Source organism: Myxocyprinus asiaticus, chromosome 6 (assembly GCF_019703515.2).
Source record: "Myxocyprinus asiaticus isolate MX2 ecotype Aquarium Trade chromosome 6, UBuf_Myxa_2, whole genome shotgun sequence".
Lineage (NCBI taxonomy): Eukaryota > Metazoa > Chordata > Actinopteri > Cypriniformes > Catostomidae > Myxocyprinus > Myxocyprinus asiaticus.
In genome coordinates this window covers 16,894,101-16,917,972 of record NC_059349.1, presented here as the reverse complement: position 1 = coordinate 16,917,972, position 23,872 = coordinate 16,894,101, and the positions used below count along the sequence as shown (strand labels likewise).

The window sequence follows — 23,872 nt, the reverse complement described above, 5'->3', positions numbered from 1 at the left end:
TAAATGTGCTATAAAAATAAACTTGATTGATAAACTTGAATAAAGGGCACCACTCCACTTATGCACATCCATGTAACCAGAGTGCTTGAAGTGGCTTCAAAAGTGCATAACTGTAAGATTAATGTGGGTGTGCAGCATGTAGTTCACAGCATCCAACAGTTTTTTTTCATCTGCAACAGATTATTAAAGCAATCCGTTGTCTGTCAGACACCCCACTATAAAGAATCAGCAACAGACTCCTGTAATCTCTCCAAAACACCTCAGAAACGTGAAGCATTCCAAAAAGATTCATTTCTCAATTCATCCCTTTAATCACCACAGTTAAAAAATATTTAACACACTTGTTTGTTGTTGGATGACTAGTAGAACATCCTGTCCCATTTTTAGGATGTATTCCTTTATATGACTTCTGTCTGTATGTTTTACATCTGTTATCTTCAGTAACCCTTGGTCATTCAAATGCTTCCAAACAGCCGATTTAAGTCACTTTTTCAGTGGGTATGAGTCTGGTAGATTGAATGCAACTGTTATATTTTGAAGTTTGTGTGTACCCCGAGTTTGACGTGAACTGAAAGTTCACATTCAGTCTACAATACTTGGCCAAGCACCATGATGACAGTCTGTAACTACACTCACTAACAACTTTATTAGGTACACCTGTACACCTACATATTCATGTGATTATCTAATCAGCCAATCATGTGGCAGTAGTGCAATGCATAAAATCATGCAGATACATGGCAGAATCAAGGGGAATCATGCAGAGCTTCAGTTAATGTTCACGTACACCATCAGAATGGAGAAAAAAATGTGATCTCAGTGATTTTGACCATGGCATGCTTTTTGGTGCCAGACAGGCTGGTTTGAGTATTTCTGTAACTGCTGATCTTCTGGTATTTTCATGCACAACAGTCACTAGAGTTTACTCAGAATGGTGCCAATAACAGAAAACATCCAGTGAGCAGCAGTTCTGCAGACAGAAATGCTTTGTGGATGAGAGAGGTCAATGGAAAATGGCCAGACTGGTTCGAGCTGACAGAAAGGCTACAGTAACTCAGATAACCGCTCTGTACAATTGTAGTGAGCAGAATAGCATCTCAGAATGCACAACACGTTGAACATTGAGGCGGATGGGCTACAACAGCAGAAGACCATGTCAGGTTCCACTTCTTTCAGCCAAGAACAGAAAGCTGAGGCTGCTGTGGGCACAGGCTCACAAAAAATGGACAGTTAAAGACCAGAAAAGCAAAGCCTGGTATGATCAATCTGCTGAGGTATGCTGTACACAGATGGTAGGCCCACTGCAACCTCAGCTTTCTGTTCTTGGCTGACAGAAGTGGAACCCAACATGGTCTTCTGTTGTTGTAGCCCATCCGCCTCAAGGTTTGAAGTGTTGTGCTTTCTGAGATGCTATTCTGCTCACTACAGTGGTTATCTGAGTTACCGTAGCCTTTCTGTCAGCTCGAACACATCTGGCCATTCTCCGTTTTTGGCACCATTCTGAGTAAACACTAGAGACTGTTGTGCTTGAAAATCCCAGGAGATCAGCAGTTACAGAAATACTCAAACCAGCCCGTCTGGCACCAACAATCTTGCCATGGTCGAAATCACTGAGATCACACTTTTTCCCCATTCTGATGGTTGATGTGAACATTAACTGAAGCTCCTGACCCATTTCTGAATGATTTTATGCATTGCACTGTTGCAACATGATTGGCTGATTAGATAATTGCATGAATAAGGTGGTGTACAGGCATTTGTAATAAAGTGGTCAGTGAGTGTATAGTAACAGCTGCATTAAACAGCCATTTCACATTTTAGGTTTATCGAGGTTTAGTTTTTTTATATATTATATATATTATATTTTTGCCAAGTGTAAATAAAACATTTAACTGTTTTTAACCATAGATTATGAATTCGATTACGAATGAATTAAATTAACCATGACATCTATCAGTAGGTAATAAAAACTATGCCTTTTTTAACATGTTTTTAATCCAGTTTAACCATAAGTTTACGTAAGTACTAGATGTCTAGTGATCAGAGAGTATCAGCAGCACATAATGTTAGGTGCACATAAGGTGAAGTGTGTAATTTCTGCACCACTAGCAGCACCAAACAGAACTGCAATTTTTTTTTCAAACTCAGATAGTCCCACACCAAACTCAAGCCATTGGTTGAGCCAAAGTTGTTATGTCTGGCTGCTTTAACAATCAGGTTGCATTTCCATTATGGTGTTGCTAGTGGTGCAGAAATTACACACATCACTTTAATGAATTGAAAACACAAGCTTAATATGACTGTGTTTGTCTCACCCTGTTGTTGTCAATATGCAGACGGAGGCTGATATCCCAGCGGTCTTCACTGGAGACTCTTGAGGATATTGAGGAAAATGCCCCTCTACGCCGGTAAGGATGGTTTTATGGTTCTGGATCAGTCCGTTATTGCAGAATATAGCAATGATATGTTGGAATATGGTACATGTGTATAATTGTTAACCAACAGTGTAAATATTGTGAGTGTGATTCTGTCATATTGTGATTTATTTAAGCATTGTTTGGAGTATTACTTTAGTTAGCATTAACATTGAATTAACATTGAATAACTCTTTGCTTTTGAATGTGCTTTTGGTGTCATACTACTACAGGGCTCAATAATAAGGATGGCTCGCTGGCCTGCGGCCAGTGCAAAAGAGTTTCGGGCCAGTGGACAGAACTGTCTCTTGCCCTATTGTGCCAGAGCTGCATTTGCACAAAATTTTTACATTTGTTCATCTTGTCAATGTGTTAACCCTTGCAAACTTAAACGTTGTTGTTGCAAATTCTACTCATCAAGGTAACGTTATCTAGCTGGCCCTAATTATGGTAATTCCGACATGGCATGAACGCACCATAATTTTTAAGGCATCAGTAAGAATTGGTTGAACATTGCAAACCAATCAATAATGTTTTGCTTCATATGCCATAATTTTTTTTTGTAAGGAAAACTTAACATTTAATGAAAAATGTAAATATTACTCCTGGTACATATGCATACAAAAATAAATAAAAAGTATAATTGTTTTTGTGGTGGGGCCAGTGAAAATGTTAGCAGGGCAAGTAAAAATCTGAACAATGACCCAACCGGACTAGCAGAAAAATTCTTACCATTGAGCCATGTACTAAAGCATTTTCATTATCTCATGAGAAAGTTCTTGTACCGTCGTCTTATATCAGCATTTGTTTCTATAAAGAACAGTGTTGACGCTGCTGTGTTTCATCTAGATGCCGAACTTTATCTGGTTCACCGCGGCCAAAGAGTTTCAAGAAGGTCCACTTCATCAAAAATATGAGGCAGCATGATATGCGCAATGGAAGGTATGCTTGCATCTCCCCAACAACCCACACAGAGAGCAACATCCGCATTTAACATCCATGTTTCAGCAAAAGACTCCCCCTAACATTATTAATAGATTTTCCCTAGTTCTCGGTTTCCTTTTTTATTATTTAGAGTAATTTTTCAAAAGTATAATAAAATAATCAAAATAAAACCCTTGTTTTAGTGTCATTTTCACAGCATGATAATGAAAATTATGTGAAGAGTGAGGACACCTAAATATTTCCTGAACCCAAATTTGATAAGGTCATGCTATTTAGATATATTGTTTTTTTTTTTTTTTGTTTGTTTGTTTTTTTGGACCCACTTAAGTTGCCTTTAACTATTATGTACTTAAGCATTTGATACAATGTACTTATTAATTGCATAAGTGTTGTTGCATTGTACTTCCATTTAATGTACCGGCATTTAATTACATCTGTAGTTACATTGTTAACCTTACCCGTAAACCGAACCCTAATCCAAACCCTTACCCTACTCCTAAACCTACCCGTACCTCAACCTCAGTAACAGCAAATGTGAATTTTGTGAGAATTTTGCAGAACAATATGTAGTTACACAATAAATACATTGTACTGTATGTATTTTATGTTAGTACATAGTAGTTAAAGTGGGACCACTTTACTGAAAATGTTTTTGGTTTGATTGTAGCACCAGATTAACTCCCTTGGAAGCCCAGAGGTTTTGGCTGTGTATTATTGGTGATTTTATATTATATTACAAGTACTTTGCCAATGAAGTGATTATGACATAGTGTTCTCTTGTATGTCTGAACTGTGAATGGGGTTTCGTTTGGATTTTTTGGCATATGCTAAAATAAACAAATTTGCAATCTTCCAGAGATGAATACGTTTTTGGCCTTGCTTTGTAAGTTAACTACAGCGGTTCAGATGTGTCGTAGAGAAGAAAGGACTAGACTTTCTCGGCCTGTTTTCTTTTAAGTATTCTTTTATCTGACATTTTTTATTTACTTTCATGCTTAGATCAGTTATTACCGTTTGATGAACTGATGAAGGAAATATAGGCGTTTGAAAGGCTTGGTAGAATATTTCATTCACAAACTCTTTGTTTGTTTGCAAGCATGTTCGGTTTTCCCAGTGGTCTCAGTGAGGTTTTTATTTACTTCAAAGGGTGTTTTTACAGGAGGTTTATCTTTCTTTCTTTTTCTTATCTTTGTTGAATATTCTTTTAAGCACACTCCCAAAGTATTGTATGATGTATCATATCAGTTATTTACTGTGTATCTCTCCATCTTTGCCTGTGGTCCTGTGACGACCTCTATATTAACAGAGCTCACTTAAATTAGTTTATGTATCATTTTGTCTTTATAGGATAGTCCTTATGAGTGGCAGAAGATCCTTCTATAGTGTATTTTCTGTCCTGCCCTATCGAGATTGTAGCCAAACAGGGTATGTATTCTTCAGCATGCAAATCTTCTCTTGTCCACCAACGTTTTTTTGTTTTTCTTTCTTCTTTTTCCCAACCCCCATTTTGAGTCCAAAAAATTTCTTGGCCAGATAGAATTGGTCCACTTAATAAAACTAACTAATAATAGCCTTCTTTTAAATAATCATTTGGAATATTTCAGTTAAGGTACTTTATGTACACACAAGGTGTGTCACTGGTTGCTTAAATAAGTATGTTTTTTCCCTATACCGTAGTGTTCTCATTATTCAGCAGATTTTAGACTGTATGCATAGATCGCTTGTTTCAGTATTTCACAACTGTCCAGATTGTTGGTAGTACAGTAGGTGTGTTCTTTCAATTCTTTGATGAACTAATAACATTGACCAACATGCTTGGGCATGCTCCTCACCCTTGCTTCAAAAGCATACTGCTTTTGCCCTGGAACTGCAGCTGTTCATCTTAATATTTCTTTAGATTTTAACTTTAAGATTTAACAAATCTTGCCATCTGCCTTGATATCTCACTTCTAATGGGATGTTTCTCTTACCTATATCTCTGAATTTCCTACTTTCCCACACTTTAATGCAGTTTGTGCTGTTCTGAGTGAAGTGTACTTAGGTATAGTACTAAAAAAGTATTTGAGATATTAGACATTTCATTAGTTGAGCAAAAGATTGAAATTGCTTTGAACATGAGAGTGGAGTCTCTTGGCTCGTTGGCTTGTTGGCTTGTTTTAAACAAAAGCAACTGGAGGATATCTCAATTTTGGGATTTATTATAGTCTATGCAGATTGTGCTGTGTGGGGGATGGTTTGGATTTGACCTTGAGCCCTGCCGTATCTGCCTTTTATTGATATATACTCATTAATGAATGACTACTGATAAAAGAGCTATTGCGCTATTGATTCCAATAGAAGAACCTATTCATTAGGAAATAAATCAAGCAAAATGTGAAGAAAAAAAAATAGTAAGGGTGTCCATATTTTCTAAAGGCTCTATATATTAACTGAAAAAAGGGCAGAGTACGATACATTTAAAGGTCCCTTTTAATGGCTTCTCTAGTTTTTCTTGAAGTACTTTAGAACATCCACAAGTTTTACCATAATTTTCTAATATTAATATAATATTATATGGCTGTTGATTTAACACATTAATTCAGTGAGCAATTATGGAAAAAATAGCATAAAAAAAACCCAAAATGCAATTAATTATGTCCCTGGACCGTAATAAGGAATATTCCTACCTGAGCAATTCAAGCCTGAAGTACCACCTGTTTTCAGCTGGGGGCAGTAAGTGAAACTCCAGCTGTATACCACACTCGGCTTGATTGGCACTAACAACAGCACAACACAGCTGGACGGAGCGCAGTTCTGAATTCAAGGAACTAGAGATGTGTTTTTTTATGTTTCAAACTACGTTTAACTTGACTAAGCGACCTAAAAACACTGTGTTTATAACGCGACAAAACCAAAATGTGACACTCCAAAAGCATCCGTCTGATGTGTACATTGTATACACTGATACATCCTTGGAAGAACCCTTATAATAAATCTATCTCAGATAGATTGAAGAATGAAATTGTAAAATGGATTGCTGTGGACTGTAGGTCAATGAAAGGCTTATGTTCTTTGGAATGGAAATAAAGAATATATTGCCTTTTTAAGTCAATTTTTTATTGTCTTATCAATGCTTTACTCGTCTGACACAATAAAGGAATGCATTTTAATTATCTGAATTATTATATTTATAATTATTAAATATAACTATTATAATTTATTAATTATTTTTATTCAAATTTTCTATTATTTATTTATATTTAATTATTTTTATTATTAATATTTAATTAATTAATTATTATGATGAATTATTTAATCATTATATATTATTGTTATTTGAGGGTCTTTCTCAGCAAATATTTATATATGCCAATTAATTATTCGAATTAATCGGCATATATAAATATTTGCTGAGAAAGACCCTCAAATAACAATTAATATCATGTAATTAATTCAAGTAAACATTTTAATTTTAAAAATGTTAATACAGTATTATGAAATATACAGGGGGATCCTTAACCTAACCCCAACCCGAGGTAAAAGCAAACATTTTCATTACAAATTATATTATCAGTATAACAGTTTAAGGTTTTTGTACATGATTTTCAAATTTACATGAATTTCAGTATTTCTTAGTATTTGGTATGTCCCATTTCTGCTTAAATAACAGCTTTAGTAGATGCTTTTATAATGCAAGGAAATCTGACCTTTAATACAAAGTCATTAACATTCCAATGGTCACATATTTGCCTACATTTGATTAGTGACCTAGAATTAGTGTAGCATCTTAAATATTTCTTCTTAATTTTACTTAACTATTCTTTTTTTACTCATTTTACTTAAAAAAAAAAAAAAAAAAAAAAATCTGATTTAACTTTAATAAATCCTGTATTTTCAATGTGGTCTTAGACATTTGGGCCCCAGTGACTGTATAAACTGTTATATAACTGAATTGTGTGCAGAGTTATGCAGTCAATGATGTGTGGCCCATGGCAGGATTTAGCTTAATTTAGTCCATTGATATTTTGGCTCTGGCGATTGGCAGTAAAATGCACAGTATCGACTGAACAGTCTCAGTGTGATTTTCCTTGATGTTGTGCCAACATTGTCAGAGGGGTTGTCAGCATTGTCAGTGGACTGCACGTGGACCCAAAGTAACTGATTTTGGAAGCGCAGGCAACAAAATATATTTATAAATGCATACTATGAAAAATACTGTATATTAAAATCATTATAAATTATAAAATATAGGCCTACATTAAAATATAAAATACATTTTTTTCAGGTATTGCCCATTTGAAAAACAATGCAGGGGAAGTTATGCAAAAGACAGTTTATGCCGTTTTGGAGCAAAACAGTAATAATAATAATATTGAAAAAATGACCCATCATCTTGTTCTCCCCCTTTATGATAACGTTAAAACTACTCATTTTTCTACTGTTTTGCACTTACATCTCTATACTTTCTGGGAACTTTTACACAATATACACATTTACATTCGAGAAATTTTGATAAAAACTGAATTTTTATTATTTTCGAGACACTGTTTGTCTCACACATCCACAAGTCTCTAACTGACAAGTTTCTAAAAACTTTAGGCCTAAACTATTTAGATGCTGTTGACTGCAGGAGGTCTACCATTTCGCTGGTGTTCGCGTTTGTAGCACTCTTGGGTGATACTTCTCTCGTTAAGCTTCGATGATTATTAAATTCTACCATACACAGAGTGCTAATGACATATTAAATGTCCTGTCCCGTGCATGAGCGAGTGAGTGAGCGAGAAAGAGAGAGAGATTGAACCCGATCCAAATCAAGTTTTTGAAAATCACACCAAAAACAATTCAACATTTTGATGCCAAAGTGAATACATGCAGTACTACAGCGTTAAAGTTAAACGTCGTATTTAATATACGGCATGATACGGCATGATTTAAATGAGATCCCCCAAAAATGTGCAAATTAGCTTTTCAGGTGGTCTCCTCTGAGAGCCCCCTAATTCGCACCATGGGTTTATGTCAGCAAACTGAACTGATAATTATCTGTGGGACTGCCAAGACTTCATCTTGTACCAGTACACTGTGGATGGAGGAGTTGTATGGACTCCTCCTGAAAAGTTAGTTTTGTCTATAAATATTTATTTTAAAAACTCCTGTGAGCACCTGTTACTTTTAATTTTTGCTTAGTATTTTTCCATTCACTGAACTTCATTTGGGCTCACAAGCACAATACTTATAACTGCTGTCTCTAACCTCATGGGATCTATGATTTGTGAAGCATCACTAAACATATCAAATTCTCTGTGCCGGTGCTGAGGGTGATTTCTGCATCTTTTTTCATCAGCTACTAATATGATTCCTAAATCCTTCATATTAAACTAAGTCTGTAGATAAGTTGATTAATTAGTTTGTTATGCTGTAGTATTTTTGAAATGTATCTGGTACAGAAGCTGCATATTTAAGTGTCCATAACATCTGGTTAGTTGGACCTTGTCTGTCTTTTATGAGCTGTTTTTTTCTATATCCTCTTTAATAATCCTTTATGTGTTGACAGAATGTCAGCATTATTTACTGATGCTCTAGTCCAGATAATGCTGTTTGTACATCTGCTTCCTATCGTAACCATGCCAGATAATCTTCAAATCTTCTAGTATCCTGCAAACAAAGTCACAATCTTAGTAGTATTTATTTAGATAAAGTTTGAGCAACTAAAAAAACATCAGATTTTATGAAACAATTATACCTTCAAAGTTACAAATAACATACTTGTCACGGTATGGCTTATGGATGGTACTAACATTTTTACAGACCATAGATGTTAAAGTAGCACTCCTAAATTCATGACACACACATGAAACATAGGCCTATCACAAAGGTTTGAAATGTAACACGGTAGTGACGTAATTTGTCTTAAATACATAGACTTGCATTCCAGTTGGTCTTGCAAGAAAATAGAAAAAGGATTACCCACATTCACATCTTCAATGAGGTGCATCATGTGACTTCATGATTTATACATTTTAAACCTAAGGGTTAAACACGTTATATGTATCTAATATTAGATTATATAAATGTTATACACCATGTTTGGCACCGGGGCCTGGGTAGCTCAGTGGTAAAATACGCTGGCTACCACCCCTGGAGTTCGCTAGTTCGAATCCCAGGGCATGCTGAGTGACTCCAGCCAGGTCTCGTAAGCAACCAAATTGGCCCGGTTGCTAGGGAGGGTAGAGTCACATGGGGTAACCTCCTCATGGTTGCTATAATGTGGTTTGTTCTTGGTGGGGCACATGGTGAATTGAGCGTGGTTGCCACGGTGGATGGCGTGAAGCCTCTGTGGCAACGCGCTCAACAAGCCACGTGATAAGATGCGCGGGTTGACTGTCTCGGACGCGGAGGCAACTGAGATTCGTCCTCCGCCACCCGGACTGAGGCGAATCACTATGCGACCACGAGGACTTAGAGCGCATTGGGAATTGGGCGTTCCAAATTGGGAGAAAAAGGGGAAAAATCCCCCCCAAAAATAATAAAAAAATACACCATGTTTGGCATCAGAAACCTTTACATTGTACTTTTACTGTTTTTTTTGTTTGTTTTTTTTTTTATGTCAAGTACCTTTGTTCTCTTGCCCCAGCAGGGATGTGAAGGCAGAGGGCGGACGCCAGCGTCACCCCTCGGGTGGCATGAGTGCCAAGGAGATGGTGATCGGCCTGGAGGGTGTTGAATTGGGTGCAGATGGCAAGGTGAATGAACGAAATTGATACTTTGGATAGTTCAGCCAAAAAATTAAAATTCTGTCATCATTTACTCACCTTCATGTAGTTCTAAACCAGAACACTCACTATTCACTTTCATTGCATGGAAAACAGATTCAATGAAAGTGAATGGTGACTGAAGCTGGACATCTCCTTTTGTGTTCCAATGAATAATGTCATACAGGTTTGGAATGACATGAGGTTGAGTATATTATGACAGAATCTTCATTTTGGGGTGAATTATCACTTTAATTATTTTCATTTTCCTTTCTCCTCGAATATTAATTTTATGACACTTTTTGTGGCTAACAAAATAATGCTTTAAATTCTTTCTTCAGTGTTATGTAAGATACATCAGTTATGATGATGAAGATACGACTAAAGTCTCTGTAAATCTCTTCACAGACTGTTTCATACACACAGTTCCTGTATCCAACCAATGTCCTGGGTCGTCGAAACACCATCGACTCCACGTCGTCTTTCTCTCAGTCTCGGAATGCCAGTCACCGCAGCCTCATTCTGGCACGTGCCAACAGTAACCAGAGTAGCCTTGATACAGGTCCGTATGCCAACGACTTCTATCAGAGCCCTTTCATTTTCTCTCATTTTCCCTGATATGCCGTGACAAGGCTCCGCTTGTTTGTTTTTAATGAGCATTTTGGTGAGACTTCAGTTTAATAAGGCCACAGTTCTGTGTTTTATTAAATCTGCTTGCTTCAGCAAGGTCATGAACTTCTTGAATGATACAAAATGCTCACACTTTTGTAGAGTGTCGTACCAAAATAAAGTTGTCCTCTGTGCATATCTTTGTGTTATTATCTATCAAAAACATTGTCAAGTCCTTTTTATTTGTATAGCGCTTTTCACAACACACATCAGCTGTGTCTCGTTTGGAAGGCTGCGTCCTCCGGAGGTCACATTTGTCGGCCGCATACGTCATCGAGGCTGTCTCGTTTCATAAAAGCAAGTAGGACACTTCAAATGCAGCCTTTGAATGCGACCTTCTTTCATGGGAATTCGGAGGATGCATGAGGTGTATCCTTCGTGGGCACTCACAACCCACAATTCTTTGCTTCAACGGAAATGTCTAAAATGACGCCAGTTTGCCCGTAAATATGATGTTCAAACACAAGGAATATTAATTCTCAAGTTGAAGTACCTCAGTAGATGGGTGTAGAGTATATAATATGTATAATTATATTAATATATAAAGTATTAGACTAAAAGTACACCTGTAAAATCTATTTTCTTTTCTCTCTACATCATAACTCTCCTAAAATGTACCTCATGCATTCCCTTCCAGAGGGACTTTGTTCTCTTCTCACTCAAAGCGCTCGATCTTGTTAAAGAGTGGCGTGCTGTCATAGCAACCATGTTACGTTCCGTTTCCGTTTGTGCTACGATGGCCATCTCCTTTAAATGAGACTTGTTTAAAGGAGGACGCTCAGTATACCGCAGCCTTCAAAGGACGTGTCCTACCTAGCATGCAGCTTTCCAAACGAGACACAGCCATCGTTTCAAAGCAGCTTTACAGAAAATCATGCTTTAATAAAAAATGAAACTGTAATATCTATAAAGTCTTAGAGTCATCATTGTGTAATTGTAAATTGTGTATAAAAATAAATAATTAAATAGTTAAATAATAATTGTATTTAGAATCCCAGTGAGCAAGCCGAAGGCAACTGTCGCAAGGAACACAAAACTCTAAGATTGTTTTGGAACATTGCTGTTCCAAATATACTTAACTCATGGTATTAATCAATTTACTTGTTTAGGCTATTGCACAATACACAGTCTCAGCATGTGTCTGTTTATTTGTTCTCGGTTATCCCCCAGGGAATGAACTGGGAGATTTCAGGGAGTACGACCCAAATCTTCTGGATGACCCGCAGTGGCCATGTGGAAAGCACAAAAGAGTGCTCATATTTCCCTCATATATGGTGAGTTATCACATAGCACAAGACATGACTGAAGAATTTGTGTGCAATTTGTTCCAGTTCTGTACGCAGAGAAACATTTTATTGAACAAATTAGGGCTGGGTAAAATATAGATTTTCTGATGCATCGCAATCTTCGTTTGAACGTTCTTGAAATCGTTTCTTAAATCCCAAGATCGATCTTTCACTGTGTGTGGCAACCCTATAATGCAAGTAAATCACTATAATGCAAGCAAATCACTTGCATGTGCAACCAAATCTCAGGCTATTCGACTAAAAATGTTTATGATTTCCATCACCAGTGACTGAGTATTATAGTGAAGAGAAGTTATTAGCACAGAAGTCCTTTCACTGCATGTTGAGAGTAAAAGTTTGGTTTATCTCGTTATGTGTGTCCAAAGTTGAGATCCACGGATCCATATGTCTTGGAATAATGTCTATTTTAATACCCATTCTGTTTTTTACAGTCAGTTGTTGATTAAAAATAAATAAATAAATAAACATTTGATTCTAATCACACATGGATGCGCTAAGGAAACTATGCTCGCCTTCTCGCTGGATGATGCTGCTAGTCTTAAAGATACAGTCCTGACTACCACCTCTGGAGTCACGAGTTCGAATCCAGGGTGTGCTAAGTGACTCCAGCCAGGTCTCCTAAGCAACCAAATTGGCCCAGTTGCTAGGGAGGGTAAAGTCACATGGGGTAACCTCCTCGTGGTCATGATTAGGGGTTCTCGCTCTCAATGGGGCATGTGGTAAGTTGTGCGTGGATTGCAGAGAGTAGCATGAGCCTCCACATGCTGCGAGTCTCCGCGGTGTCATGCACAACGAGCAACCTGAGCCAAGCGGAGGCAACTGAGACTGAGACTGAGAATTGAGGTGAGTAACCGCACCACCACGAGGACCTACTAAGTAGTGGGAATTGGGCATTCCAAATTGGGGAGAAAAGGGGATTAAAAAAATAAAAAATACAAATAAAAGATACAGATACAACGCATGCTCAATGTAAATACTTATAAATAGTACAAATTATTAGGGGTGTAACAATTCACTCATTTTCTCAATGCATCGATTACTAATTCTGCCAATTCATATGCATCGATATCGAATGATGATTCGTAAGTGTAATCGATATAAACGGTTAAAAATCGAATGAAGTTGATTCAGCAAATGAGTATACAATATTTTAGAATACGCTACCGCTCAAAGGTTTTGAAACACTTACTCATTCTTTATTATATATATATATATATATATATATATATATATATATATATATATATATAAATATTTATTTTATTTTATTTTTTATTTTAAATTTTATTTTTTTTTTTTCACATTTTAGAATAATAGTAAAGTCATCAAAACTATGGAATAATAGAAATGGAACTATTGGAATTATGTTGTGACTAAACAAAATCCAAAATAAATCAAACTGTGTTATATTTTAGCATCTTCAATGTAGTCACCCTTTGCCTAGAATTTGCAAAAATGTACTCTTGATATTTTCTCAACCAACTTCTTGAGGTATCACCCTGGGATGCTTTTTAAACAGTATTGAAGGAGTTCCCATCTATGTTGGGCACTTATTGGCTGCTTTTCTTTATTATTTGGTCCAAGTCATCAATTTCAGAAACTTGTTTTTTTTTTTAATAAAATGTTTGTTTTGTAATGAAATATATTACTATGTTGGCACAATTATAGTTTTGTCTATAAAACTCATTTCAAACATTTAAGCATACGCCTTCAGATCAAAAGATTTTTAAGATCATGAGAAACATTTCAGTCAAGTGTTTCAAAACTTTTGACCAGTAGTGTATATAAATATTAAATTAGTTACATGTGCGATATAAATGAGACATGTGTGGCTTCATTCTTTAGCGCATCCCGGAGCACGCAGCCGCACAGCTCTCGCCTCACAGACGTGCGCTCGCGCTGCACTCTTCCATCGCCCGTCACGGGATCACGCGTGCTCTCCGTTCCATCTGTAACTCTCACTGAAACTTTTTCTGAGCAGCTTTCAGAATCTTTCAAGCTCCTTATGTCTGAAATCTCCTACGGTTGGCCACTATCTCAGGAGCGAATGACATCTCGTAATAGCGCTCTTGTCGCAAGTCAAACGGGCTCAAACTTTTTGATACAGCTGCCAACTCGCTGCGTGGCCACTACATGGTCGGAAATTAAGTGAAGCTTGGGGCAAAAATGGCATTAAATATAATAATGCTCCCAAAATTCTAAATGTGGGGGGCAAAAAATGCCTTCATAATGAATTCTTCTGTTTTTCTATTTGTAACCTATGACAGTGGTTCCCAACCCTGTTCCTGGAGGCCCCTCAGCACTACACATTTTGGAAATCTCCCTAATCAAACACACCTGATTCAACTCATCAGCTCGTTAGTGGAGACTCCAAGACCTGAATTGGGTGTGTCAGAAAAGGGAGATGTACAAAATGTGCAGTGTTGGGAGGCCTCCAGGAACAGGGTTGAGAACCACTGACATATGATATTGTTGATGTAATTTTAGGGTAAGACGTAATACATTCTGAGACTTAATAATCTGTATTAATGAACTGATTAAACTGGCATTTTGACATTAACCGATAAGACACATTTTATGTTTTAAAGTGTTAGAAAAAAGTATGCCCTCGTAAAGGAAATAATGCCCCTGAAAATCAAATATATGGGGCAAAAATATAAAAGTTAATTTCTGACAATGGGTCACTACTAAAATAAAGTGATTTAATTGTGAGGAAACTTATTAAGCTGTTATAAAATAGTGCCATTTTACTGGTATCATTGTTTAGTTGGGGACTTGGTGTGCAGAAAATATTTAAATTGAATTCATCTATTTGTTTGCTTTTCTCTTTTCTTTGAAACTGAATGTAGTCAGATGATGTTACTTTATTGTTGTAATATTTGGATTAGTTTACTGATTCAGGGTCCACACAGTCATGGAATTTTTAAATTGTGATTTCAAGGCTTGGAAAAGTAATGCAAATTATTAAAACAAAATTAAAAATCAAAGGCTTTTTATAGTGTAATATGGAATACTTTTCTAGCTATGTTCGGCTCTGAAATAGTTTATTGGCACATTGTACTCTTGTACTATTATTGCGTTCCAAGTAACCTGTATGTACAGTACATGTATTTAATGTGTTTTATTTTAAGTTACTTTTGGTGGAATAAACTTTAGTAGTCTTAAGTAGTTTGCTTTTTTCTTGCTTAAGACACATTAGGGGAAGTATTTATAAAATACTATAAATGCAGAATTGAATCATTAATCGAATCAAATTTCATTGTGGATTGAATCGAATTGAATCTTTTGAATTTGCAAAAATCGTTTTTGAATCAAATCAAAAACCTGTGAATTGTGAATCGATTCGCTTTCAGCCCAAAGATTCACACCCCTTCAAATTATGCAATGATGGAATAGATTGAATTTTAACATTTTTCAAAAGCTAAAATGTGACAAATTTGATGAAAAACTAATGATAAAATACATTTAGTAAAATTAATATTTTCGAATTTTACCTAGAAGGGTTGGCTAGAAGGTTCCTTTATAATTAAAAGCATTAGCTGAGAGAGAATTGTTTTATATGTAAGAAAACTGGCCATTTTATCCGAAATTTATCCATATGAATCAATGTCGAATCGAGAACAGAGTAGTATCAAATCGAGATCCAAATCGTATCGAGAGCTTGTGAATCGGAATCGAATCAAATTGGGAAATCTGTATCAATACACAGCCCTAGTTGACATACATAGTATAAAGCTATAAAACGAATGTGCATAGCATAGCTCAGATAATCTGACAGAATTTAATGAGAAATCTAAGCAGTTTGTTCCTCTGAAACTCTAGAGGAGATACGTGTGATTAGTGTCTTTATCTCAGGAGAATCATCTGAGAAACAGGACACTCTCCATTAAATCTCATTGCTGTCTTGGAGAAAAATATGAGATATAAAGGAGATATTATATTTGTTTTTTTTTTCCCATAGTATAAAAATGACAGGACATGCATCTTTCAGCTCACTCACTGACTTTTGTTGACTGTTACTGTTTACTGTTACATGCACTTTAACAGTGTGAACTTGAATCTCTTGTTATCAGTTAATTAGTAATGGACTCTGAGCAGGAGAAATACCAGCGTTGTCACCTTGAGAAATTGTTGTCTCTCTTCCAAACACTAAATATGAGAATAGGCACTAGCCACACTGCATCACGTACGCCACATACCTCTTTGTTTCCTTCATTATTTTAATTGATTATTTTCTGTATCCTCCTTGTCACTTTCCCAAATAACAGCTAGCAGCTGGAAGTACACACTTGCATTACAGGAGACATTCTGTCCATTTCCTATTCAGCTCTGTTTTTGTTTTCGTATTGTATAGTACTTGAACTCAACACAAAGAGTGCAGGAGACTTTCTTCCTCTTCCTTCTATTGGTTACTTCATGCTTGTGACAGTTGCTTTAGTCCTGAAACTGCAAACATTTTCCCCACGTTGAAACCAGACCCCAAATACCCCATGCTTTGACAATGTGCAAGCGTTTCAGTGATCTAGTGGAACACACTGGCTCTTTCATCCTTGCAATGTCTGTATTATCATATATGAGCTTGACGACCAGTCTCAATGAATATCCACCACTGTCTGCTTCTTCATAGACCACAATCATTGAGTATGTCAAGCCCTCTGATCTCAAGAAGGACATGAATGAGACCTTTAAGGAGAAGTTCCCTCACATTCGTCTAACACTGAGCAAGATAAGAAGGTAAGGATGTTTGTATCCACAAAAGAAATCTGTCTCCTGTGTGTCTGATGATTATGTTGCTAAATCAGTCGACACACTGAACCTTAGACTTGGGACAAGGCATATTCCAACTTTGACCTAATGACAAAAAAATTTACCGTACTTATCATCAGAAATGGGATCTTGTTTAAAATATTTATCATGTTATATGTGTTTTGTATATTATTTAAATTTGGAAAAAATATCTTGTTTTCTGACACTACATGGCTTATCCTATAAAAGTATTGAGAAAATGGCATAATTAAGTTATTAAATCCTGACTTAATCCAGAACACAGGTCTTAATGCTTTTCTCTTTGACCAGGGAAAGTTGGAAGTGAGCCAAAAGAATGGCTCAATAATGCAGTAGCAGAAAACAATTATAACAGAACGCACAAATTTTTAAGAAAGCAGCTTGTTTGTCTGATAAAAACGGTTCTCAGTTTCCAAAGGGGTTGATTTAAAAACGATATTTTAAAATTTTCAGAGGAAAACAGTGGTGCTTGCCACCACAATGTGAAGGTGTTCTGGTGGTTGCTAGGGCATATCTTTGGGGTGGTTGCTAGGAGATTGTTTACTGGTCTGACACCCTGGAAAATGTTTTTAACAAAGTTAATCCAGAAACAGTTTTAGAGTTTTTATTAATTTTATTTTATACTGTCGATTATTTTTGTAATCGAGTAATCCGATTAATCGAGTTATAGGAAAAATTATTTAATATCAGCTTGCTCGTATTTCTCCCACACCTGACTCACCGCTTGCAGGTGAAGTCTCCATTCTTCATACAGTAAATGCGCTCCAGTGTTTATTATGCGCGGAACATGTGTTGCACGTTCAATGTAGAAGTATACATCGGCCTTAAGTATGAGCAGCAGTAATAGTTTCGCTTGTCTTATTTTTCCCTTATTTATCAGTTTTTGATTATATCGATACACTGTCCTTATTTGTTTTTTCTTAGCACAAGCACACTAAAGACACAAGTGAGCCATTTAAAAGTGTTTACAATTTTACATAACACATCATGGTCTGAAATACTGATGAATACATTTTGTTTTCTGTGTTCTAGCCTGAAGAGAGAGATCCGTAAGCTAGCTCAGGAGGAGTGTGGCTATGAGGAGTCCACAGTGGCCATGGCTTTTGTTTACTTTGAGAAGCTGGTGCTGCAGGGTAAACTCAATAAACAGAATCGTAAACTCTGTGCCGGTGCCTGCGTCCTCCTCGCAGCCAAGATCGGAGGAGACCTTAAGAAGCATGAAGTCAAGCACCTGATTGATGTAAGTTCACAGTCATCTTCAACTCATTACTTACAGATGTTTTGTGAAATTTCTCAGATGTTAAATACTTCGCCTATCCCAGCTAAATGTGTAGAGACAACTTGGAAGTTAGTCATTCGTGTGTTCATTGTGTAAATAATGCTCGATAAATGCTGTTTATCCAACACCTCTTTAACTTGATAGTTTTTCTCTTATTGTATAACAGGGTTCCCGTGGATCCTTAAAAGTCTTAATGTCTTAAATTCAGTTTCCTCAAATTTAAGGTCATAAAAAGTCTTAAATATCTTAAATGGTATAACAAAAGTCTTTATTATCATTTAAATAGGTCTTAAATTTGGGGTTGTAAAGACCAGAATGGTGATATGGCCCTAATGTGATTTTTAATCTTTAAAAGGGTACGACTTAATTTAATAAACAAATCGTTCGCATGCGTGGCGGGCTTCAAAGTGAAAAGCATGTAGGGAATTCGAGATTCAATGTTTCCAGCGGCTTCAGAGCATTTCGCAATCAATGAATTCCGGACATTTGTGACAAGTGATCGCTGATAATCTACTATTGATAAATTATGACAATGTTTAAAGTTATTTTATTGTAATACCTTGTAGATGTTATATTTTATTCCCCTTATCTGTTTGAATGAGAAGCACAGACATTTCAAAATACGAGTCCCCGGTATATTACGGGCTTGTTTATTGTTAAAAGTCCTGTGTTATACCTGTTTTTTTGTTTTTGTTTTTGTTTTTTGGTTATTATTGGTATTTTGGTTGCACAATAATACATTTCTGGAATTTATTTCAATTTGCACTCTTGTAGCCTCGGTCTGGCATGACCTGTGACAGGAAGGAAACACTAAGAACATTTAACACATTCAGTACATCGATTTTAAAAACTATAGTCATAAGTCTCAGAAAGTTGTGTCATGAAAGACTCTGAAAGTTGTTTATTGTCATTTGCGCAGATCACACATGGTAGAAACTAAGCATTAAAATAAATGAATTTGTTATTGCCTTTCTTTCAACACATTATCGTATCAGCAAAATCCAATATCGGCCGACCTCTTATTCATGTTTTGATATTGGTTCATAAACCAGTTTTTATATAATGTGTGTATATATACAGTTGTGCTCAAAAGTTTGCATACCCTGGAAGAAATTGTGAAATTTTGGCATTGATTTACAAAATATGACTGATCATGCAAAAAAAATTGTTTTTAAGGGTAGTGATTATATGAAGCCATTTATTATCACATGGTTGTTTGGCTCCTTTTTAAATCATAATGATGACAGAAATCACCCAAATGGCCCTGATCAAAAGTTTACATACCCTTGAATGTTTGGCTTTGTTACAGACACACAAGGTGACACACACAGGTTTAAATGGCAATTAAAGGTTAATTTCCCACACCTGTGGCTTTTTAAATTGCAATTAGTGTCTGTGTATAAATAGTCAATGAGTTTGTTAGCTCTCACGTGGATGCCCTGAGCAGGCTAGATACTGAGCCATGGGGAGCAGAAAAGAACTGTCAAAAGACCTGCGTAACAAGGTAATGAAACTTTATAAAGATGGAAAAGGATATAAAAAGATATCCAAAGCCTTGAAAATGCCAGTCAGTACTGTTCAATCACTTATTAAGAAGTGGAAAATTCAGGGATCTCTTGATACCAAGCTAAGGTCAGGTAGACCAAGAAAGATTTCAGCCACAACTGCCAGAAGAATTGTTCAGGAAACAAATAAAACCCCACAGGTAACCTCAGGAGAAATACAGGCTGCTCTGGAAAAAGATGGTGTGGTTGTTTCAAGGAGCACAATACGACGATACTTGAACAAAAATGAGCTGCATGGTCGAGTTGCCAGAAAGAAGCCTTTACTGCGCCAATGCCACAAAAAAACTAGGTTACAATATGCCCGACAACACCTTGACACGCCTCACAGCTTCTGGCACACTGTAATTTGGAGTGACGAGACCAAAATAGAGCTTTATGGTCACAACCATAAGCGCTATGTTTGGAGAGGGGTCAGCAAGGCCTATAGTGAAAAGAATACCATCCCCACTGTGAAGCATGGTGGTGGCTCACTGATGTTTTGTGAGTGTGTGAGCTCTAAAGTCATGGGGAATCTTGTGAAAATTGATGGCAAGATGAAAGCAGCATGTTATCAGAAAATACTGGCAGACAATTTGCATTCTACTGCATGAAAGCTGCGCATGGGATGCTCTTGGACTTTCCAGCACGACAATGACCCTAAGCACTAGGCCAAGTTGACCCTCCAGTGGTTACAGCAGAAAAAGGTGAAGGTTCTGGAGTGGCCATCACAGTCTCCTGACCTTAATATCATCGAGCCACTCTGGGTAGATCTCAAACGTGCGGTTCATGAAAGACGACCAAAGGCTTTGCATGACCTGGAGGCATTTTGCCAAGACGAATGGGCAGCTATACAACCTGCAAGAATTTGGGGCCTCATAGACAACTATTACAAAAGACTGCACGCTGTCATTGATGCTAAAGGGGGCACAACTTTTTAAACTTTAAAGCACAACTGTGTGTGTGTATATATATATATATATATATATATATATATATATATATATATATATATATATATATATATACATACCTGTATGTGTGGAAAACATGTCTTGTGTATTTTAAACTTGCAGATACCCTGTTTTGCTGATAAGAGTGTTACAAGTTTGAAGGCCTTGTTGATTATGTTTCCCTGCCTGTTTAATTAAAAGAAACTGTGATATGTGATTTATTTATTTTATTTTTTTTCCTTTTCTCCCCAATTTGGAATGCCCAATTACCAATGCGCTCTAAGTACTTGTGGTGGCGTAGTGACGAATCTCAATTGCCTCCGCGTCTGAGACCGTCAATCCGTACATCTTATCATGTTGGCTTGTTGAGCGCATTACCGTGGAGCCATAGCACGTGTAGAGGCTTCACGCTATTCTCCACGGCATCCATGCACAACTCACCACGTGCCCCACCGAGAGCGAGAACCACATTATAGCAACCACGAGGAGTATACTCCATGTGATTCTACCCTCCTTAGCAACTGGGCCAATTTGGTTGCTTAGGAGACCTGGCTGGAATATGTGATTTATTTTGAGATTGTGTGGGTTTGTTCAGAATGGCCATTCAGTATTAATTGTATATGTTCAGGTCTTAAAAAAGGTCTTAAAAAGTCTTAAATTTGATTTTAAAAACTCTGCAGCAACTCTGTATAACAAATTTAACAGCAATTGTGCCTTGGGATTGAAAAGGAACAATGTAACTCAAAACAAGCATTCTTAATTGTGAGTATTTTAGGATGTTGTGTAATGTCTTCTGTGGCTGTTGTATAATCAAAGGCCCTGATCTCTTTCCATCTAGAAACTAGAGGAGAGGTTTAGGGTGAACCGGAGAGAGCTGATTGCCTTCGAGTTCCCTGCTCTGGTGGCCCTCGAGTTCAATCTGCACCTCCCAGAGCACGAGGTCATGCCCCATTATAGACGCCTCCTGCAAAACTCCTAGTGACAGCTCGGACGGAGTCCTCCTTCTCTCTTGATCTTCTCAACCCAAGATCTTCTCGACCAGAAAGCCCCTATACACATCACTGATGTCCTCGATCATCTCCAGATGTTGGAATAAAGACACTATTCCTCTGTTATTAAAAAAAGACTTCTCAGCCAAAGTGACAACTCTATACTGAACTCTTTCTAAAGGGAGTATCTTGTTTCCTAGAATTTTTCCTACGACCTTTGGGTACATTTTAAGTGTTTGTTTTTTCAGTTGAATTTTGCCTACTCGCAGGGTTATGGTAAGTGTTACAGCTCAAGTGTTCAGGAATGGATAAACCTTTTAGTGTGTTTCCAAATTTCAGGAGGCCATTTTTATTCTAAACAAGTTTGGGCTGTTTGATTCGTATTCTTTTCACAGATGACAGTATTCCTTTATTTCCCCTTTCAGAACATGTTGCATCTTCCTTTATCCCAAATTTTGACATTCTGCCAAATCTGCCTAGTTTCTCTGCACTTGCTCTTTCTTGGTTGAAAGCCTTAAAATTGGCAAGTCAAATGATTCTAAACTCTTAGAAGTATGTGACTGTTCTCCGCAAGTGCAGTTTTCGAGTCTTTGGTATGGTAGACCTGCACAGCATCTGTAGAACAACATGGTAGATGGTTCTTCATCTCATTTCCTCATTTAAATTCATTTTATCCAGAATTCCTGCTTTTAACCCTGCTGAATTTCCATGCTGGTTTGGTGCTGGTCTAGCTGTTGGACCAGGAAAATCATGCTTCTCTCCTGCATGAAATGCTGTTAAACAGCATGATCATTCTGGTGAGGCTGGTTGACCAAGGAAGTCTTGCTGGTCTTTTCAGCAGGGAGTTTAACCACCACTCAAACTTATGTTGTAGACGGTAACAGCAGTATCTCTTGTGGGAGTTTTATACAGTTCTTAAGGGGTACATTTACGTACTCCTGTGGTTTTTCTACCCATGTTTGTCGATTTTGACACTGTAGTGGTGTGGCTCGCTGCACTCATGGTTACTGTGTCCGTGCTCTATGTTAGAGTGGATTTTGAGCACATTTGTAGTGCTACACTGAATGAAGCAGCATCAGGTCATACCGCTGATAATCATTGCTTACTATTTTGCCTACATGGGGCCAGCAGAGTGGTGGGAAAGGCCATCTGCGTGATGCTACGGTGTTGACTAATGCATGCACACCATAGCAGTGTTAAGAACTACGTCAAACTTGCGTTTGACTTGTAAACACTACTTTTTAACATTTGTTTGATTTGATGATCATTTTAAATCAGTTCTGAACAAAATATTTGTTTTTCTTTCACTATTGGTGGCACAGAATTTTGTGTACGTGGAATGTTATCTCACAGTGCACTGTGTTGTCTGTGTTACTGCATTCATAAGGGGCCTTTCACACTGAACATGTTTTTGCATCCGTTTGCTCAGTTTTTTTAATGGTTGTTCTATGTAAACATGTGCTAGATGGACTTCTTTGACAGTTGCACCACGTCTCGCTGTTTTTTTTAGCATCTTGCATTGGAATGGCTTCGAGACTATCTGCTTTCTGTTCCATTCGTTGCGCTGCATCTAGATTTTTTTAATGCAAGAACGTGTTTGGTCTGAACGACCCCTATCTTAAATCAAGTACGTGTAAAGTGTATTATGTTCACTATGCACTACTAAGTTATGAACAACAGTTAAAGACAAACATTTGTTCAGAGTTATCCAATCATGGCAGAAGGAATTGAACGTACATTCAGAACAGTAGTGGCAAACTTGCGCATTTAACCTTAATTGTACGATTAATAATGTCTAGAAAGTGAAAAGATTATTGTGAACAGGATTTGGCCTTGAGAAATGCACTTTAGGATTTTTAGTGAGTATCTTGGATGCCCAAAACCGATGAACGTTTGTACAATGCAGATACATTTGTGTAAATATGCTGCTTTGCTTGTTCAATAAAAAGGCTGCATTTTGACATTTTTGCGAGACTGTATTGATTTCAGATATTTATATTTTATGTGTATGTGTGTGTTTAATAAACAGAGACAATTATTAGTAATGTTGTATGATTACACTGTAAATTGTAAATTTTGTGGCTCTATCCAAAAATTGCACTGTTTGTGTAAGAATCCAGACCAGCACTGCAACATTAGCTCATCCAATGGCATGAGTTGGGGGTGGGACCACTTGTTTGTCTGACAAATGGCAGAGGGTGGAGTTTTTCAGGAAACCTTTTTGAAAACAATGATTATTTTTGCAATTCTGTTGGTGATACT

At 36.9% G+C, this 23,872-nt stretch overlaps 1 protein-coding gene across 3 annotated transcripts in view; it reads left to right on the top strand.

Moving 5' to 3' along the window:
* Positions 1-23,571, top strand: part of cables1 (Cdk5 and Abl enzyme substrate 1) — a 40,397-nt gene extending 16,826 nt beyond the window's left edge. Inside the window, exons 2-10 of one of the 3 annotated variants that reach the window (XM_051699678.1) lie at positions 2,337-2,408; positions 3,264-3,356; positions 4,707-4,784; positions 9,973-10,078; positions 10,496-10,649; positions 11,927-12,030; positions 16,691-16,797; positions 17,881-18,088; positions 21,460-23,571. In XM_051699678.1, the coding sequence (XP_051555638.1) occupies positions 2,337-2,408; positions 3,264-3,356; positions 4,707-4,784; positions 9,973-10,078; positions 10,496-10,649; positions 11,927-12,030; positions 16,691-16,797; positions 17,881-18,088; positions 21,460-21,600 (1,063 nt within the window). In that variant the 3' untranslated portion in view covers positions 21,601-23,571. Of the gene's footprint in view, positions 1-2,336; positions 2,409-3,263; positions 3,357-4,706; positions 4,785-9,969; positions 10,079-10,495; positions 10,650-11,926; positions 12,031-16,690; positions 16,798-17,880; positions 18,089-21,459 lie in introns of all 3 variants that reach the window. The other 2 variants (XM_051699677.1, XM_051699679.1) reach the window with 2 other exon arrangements.
* The last annotated feature ends 301 nt before the right edge of the window (positions 23,572-23,872 follow it).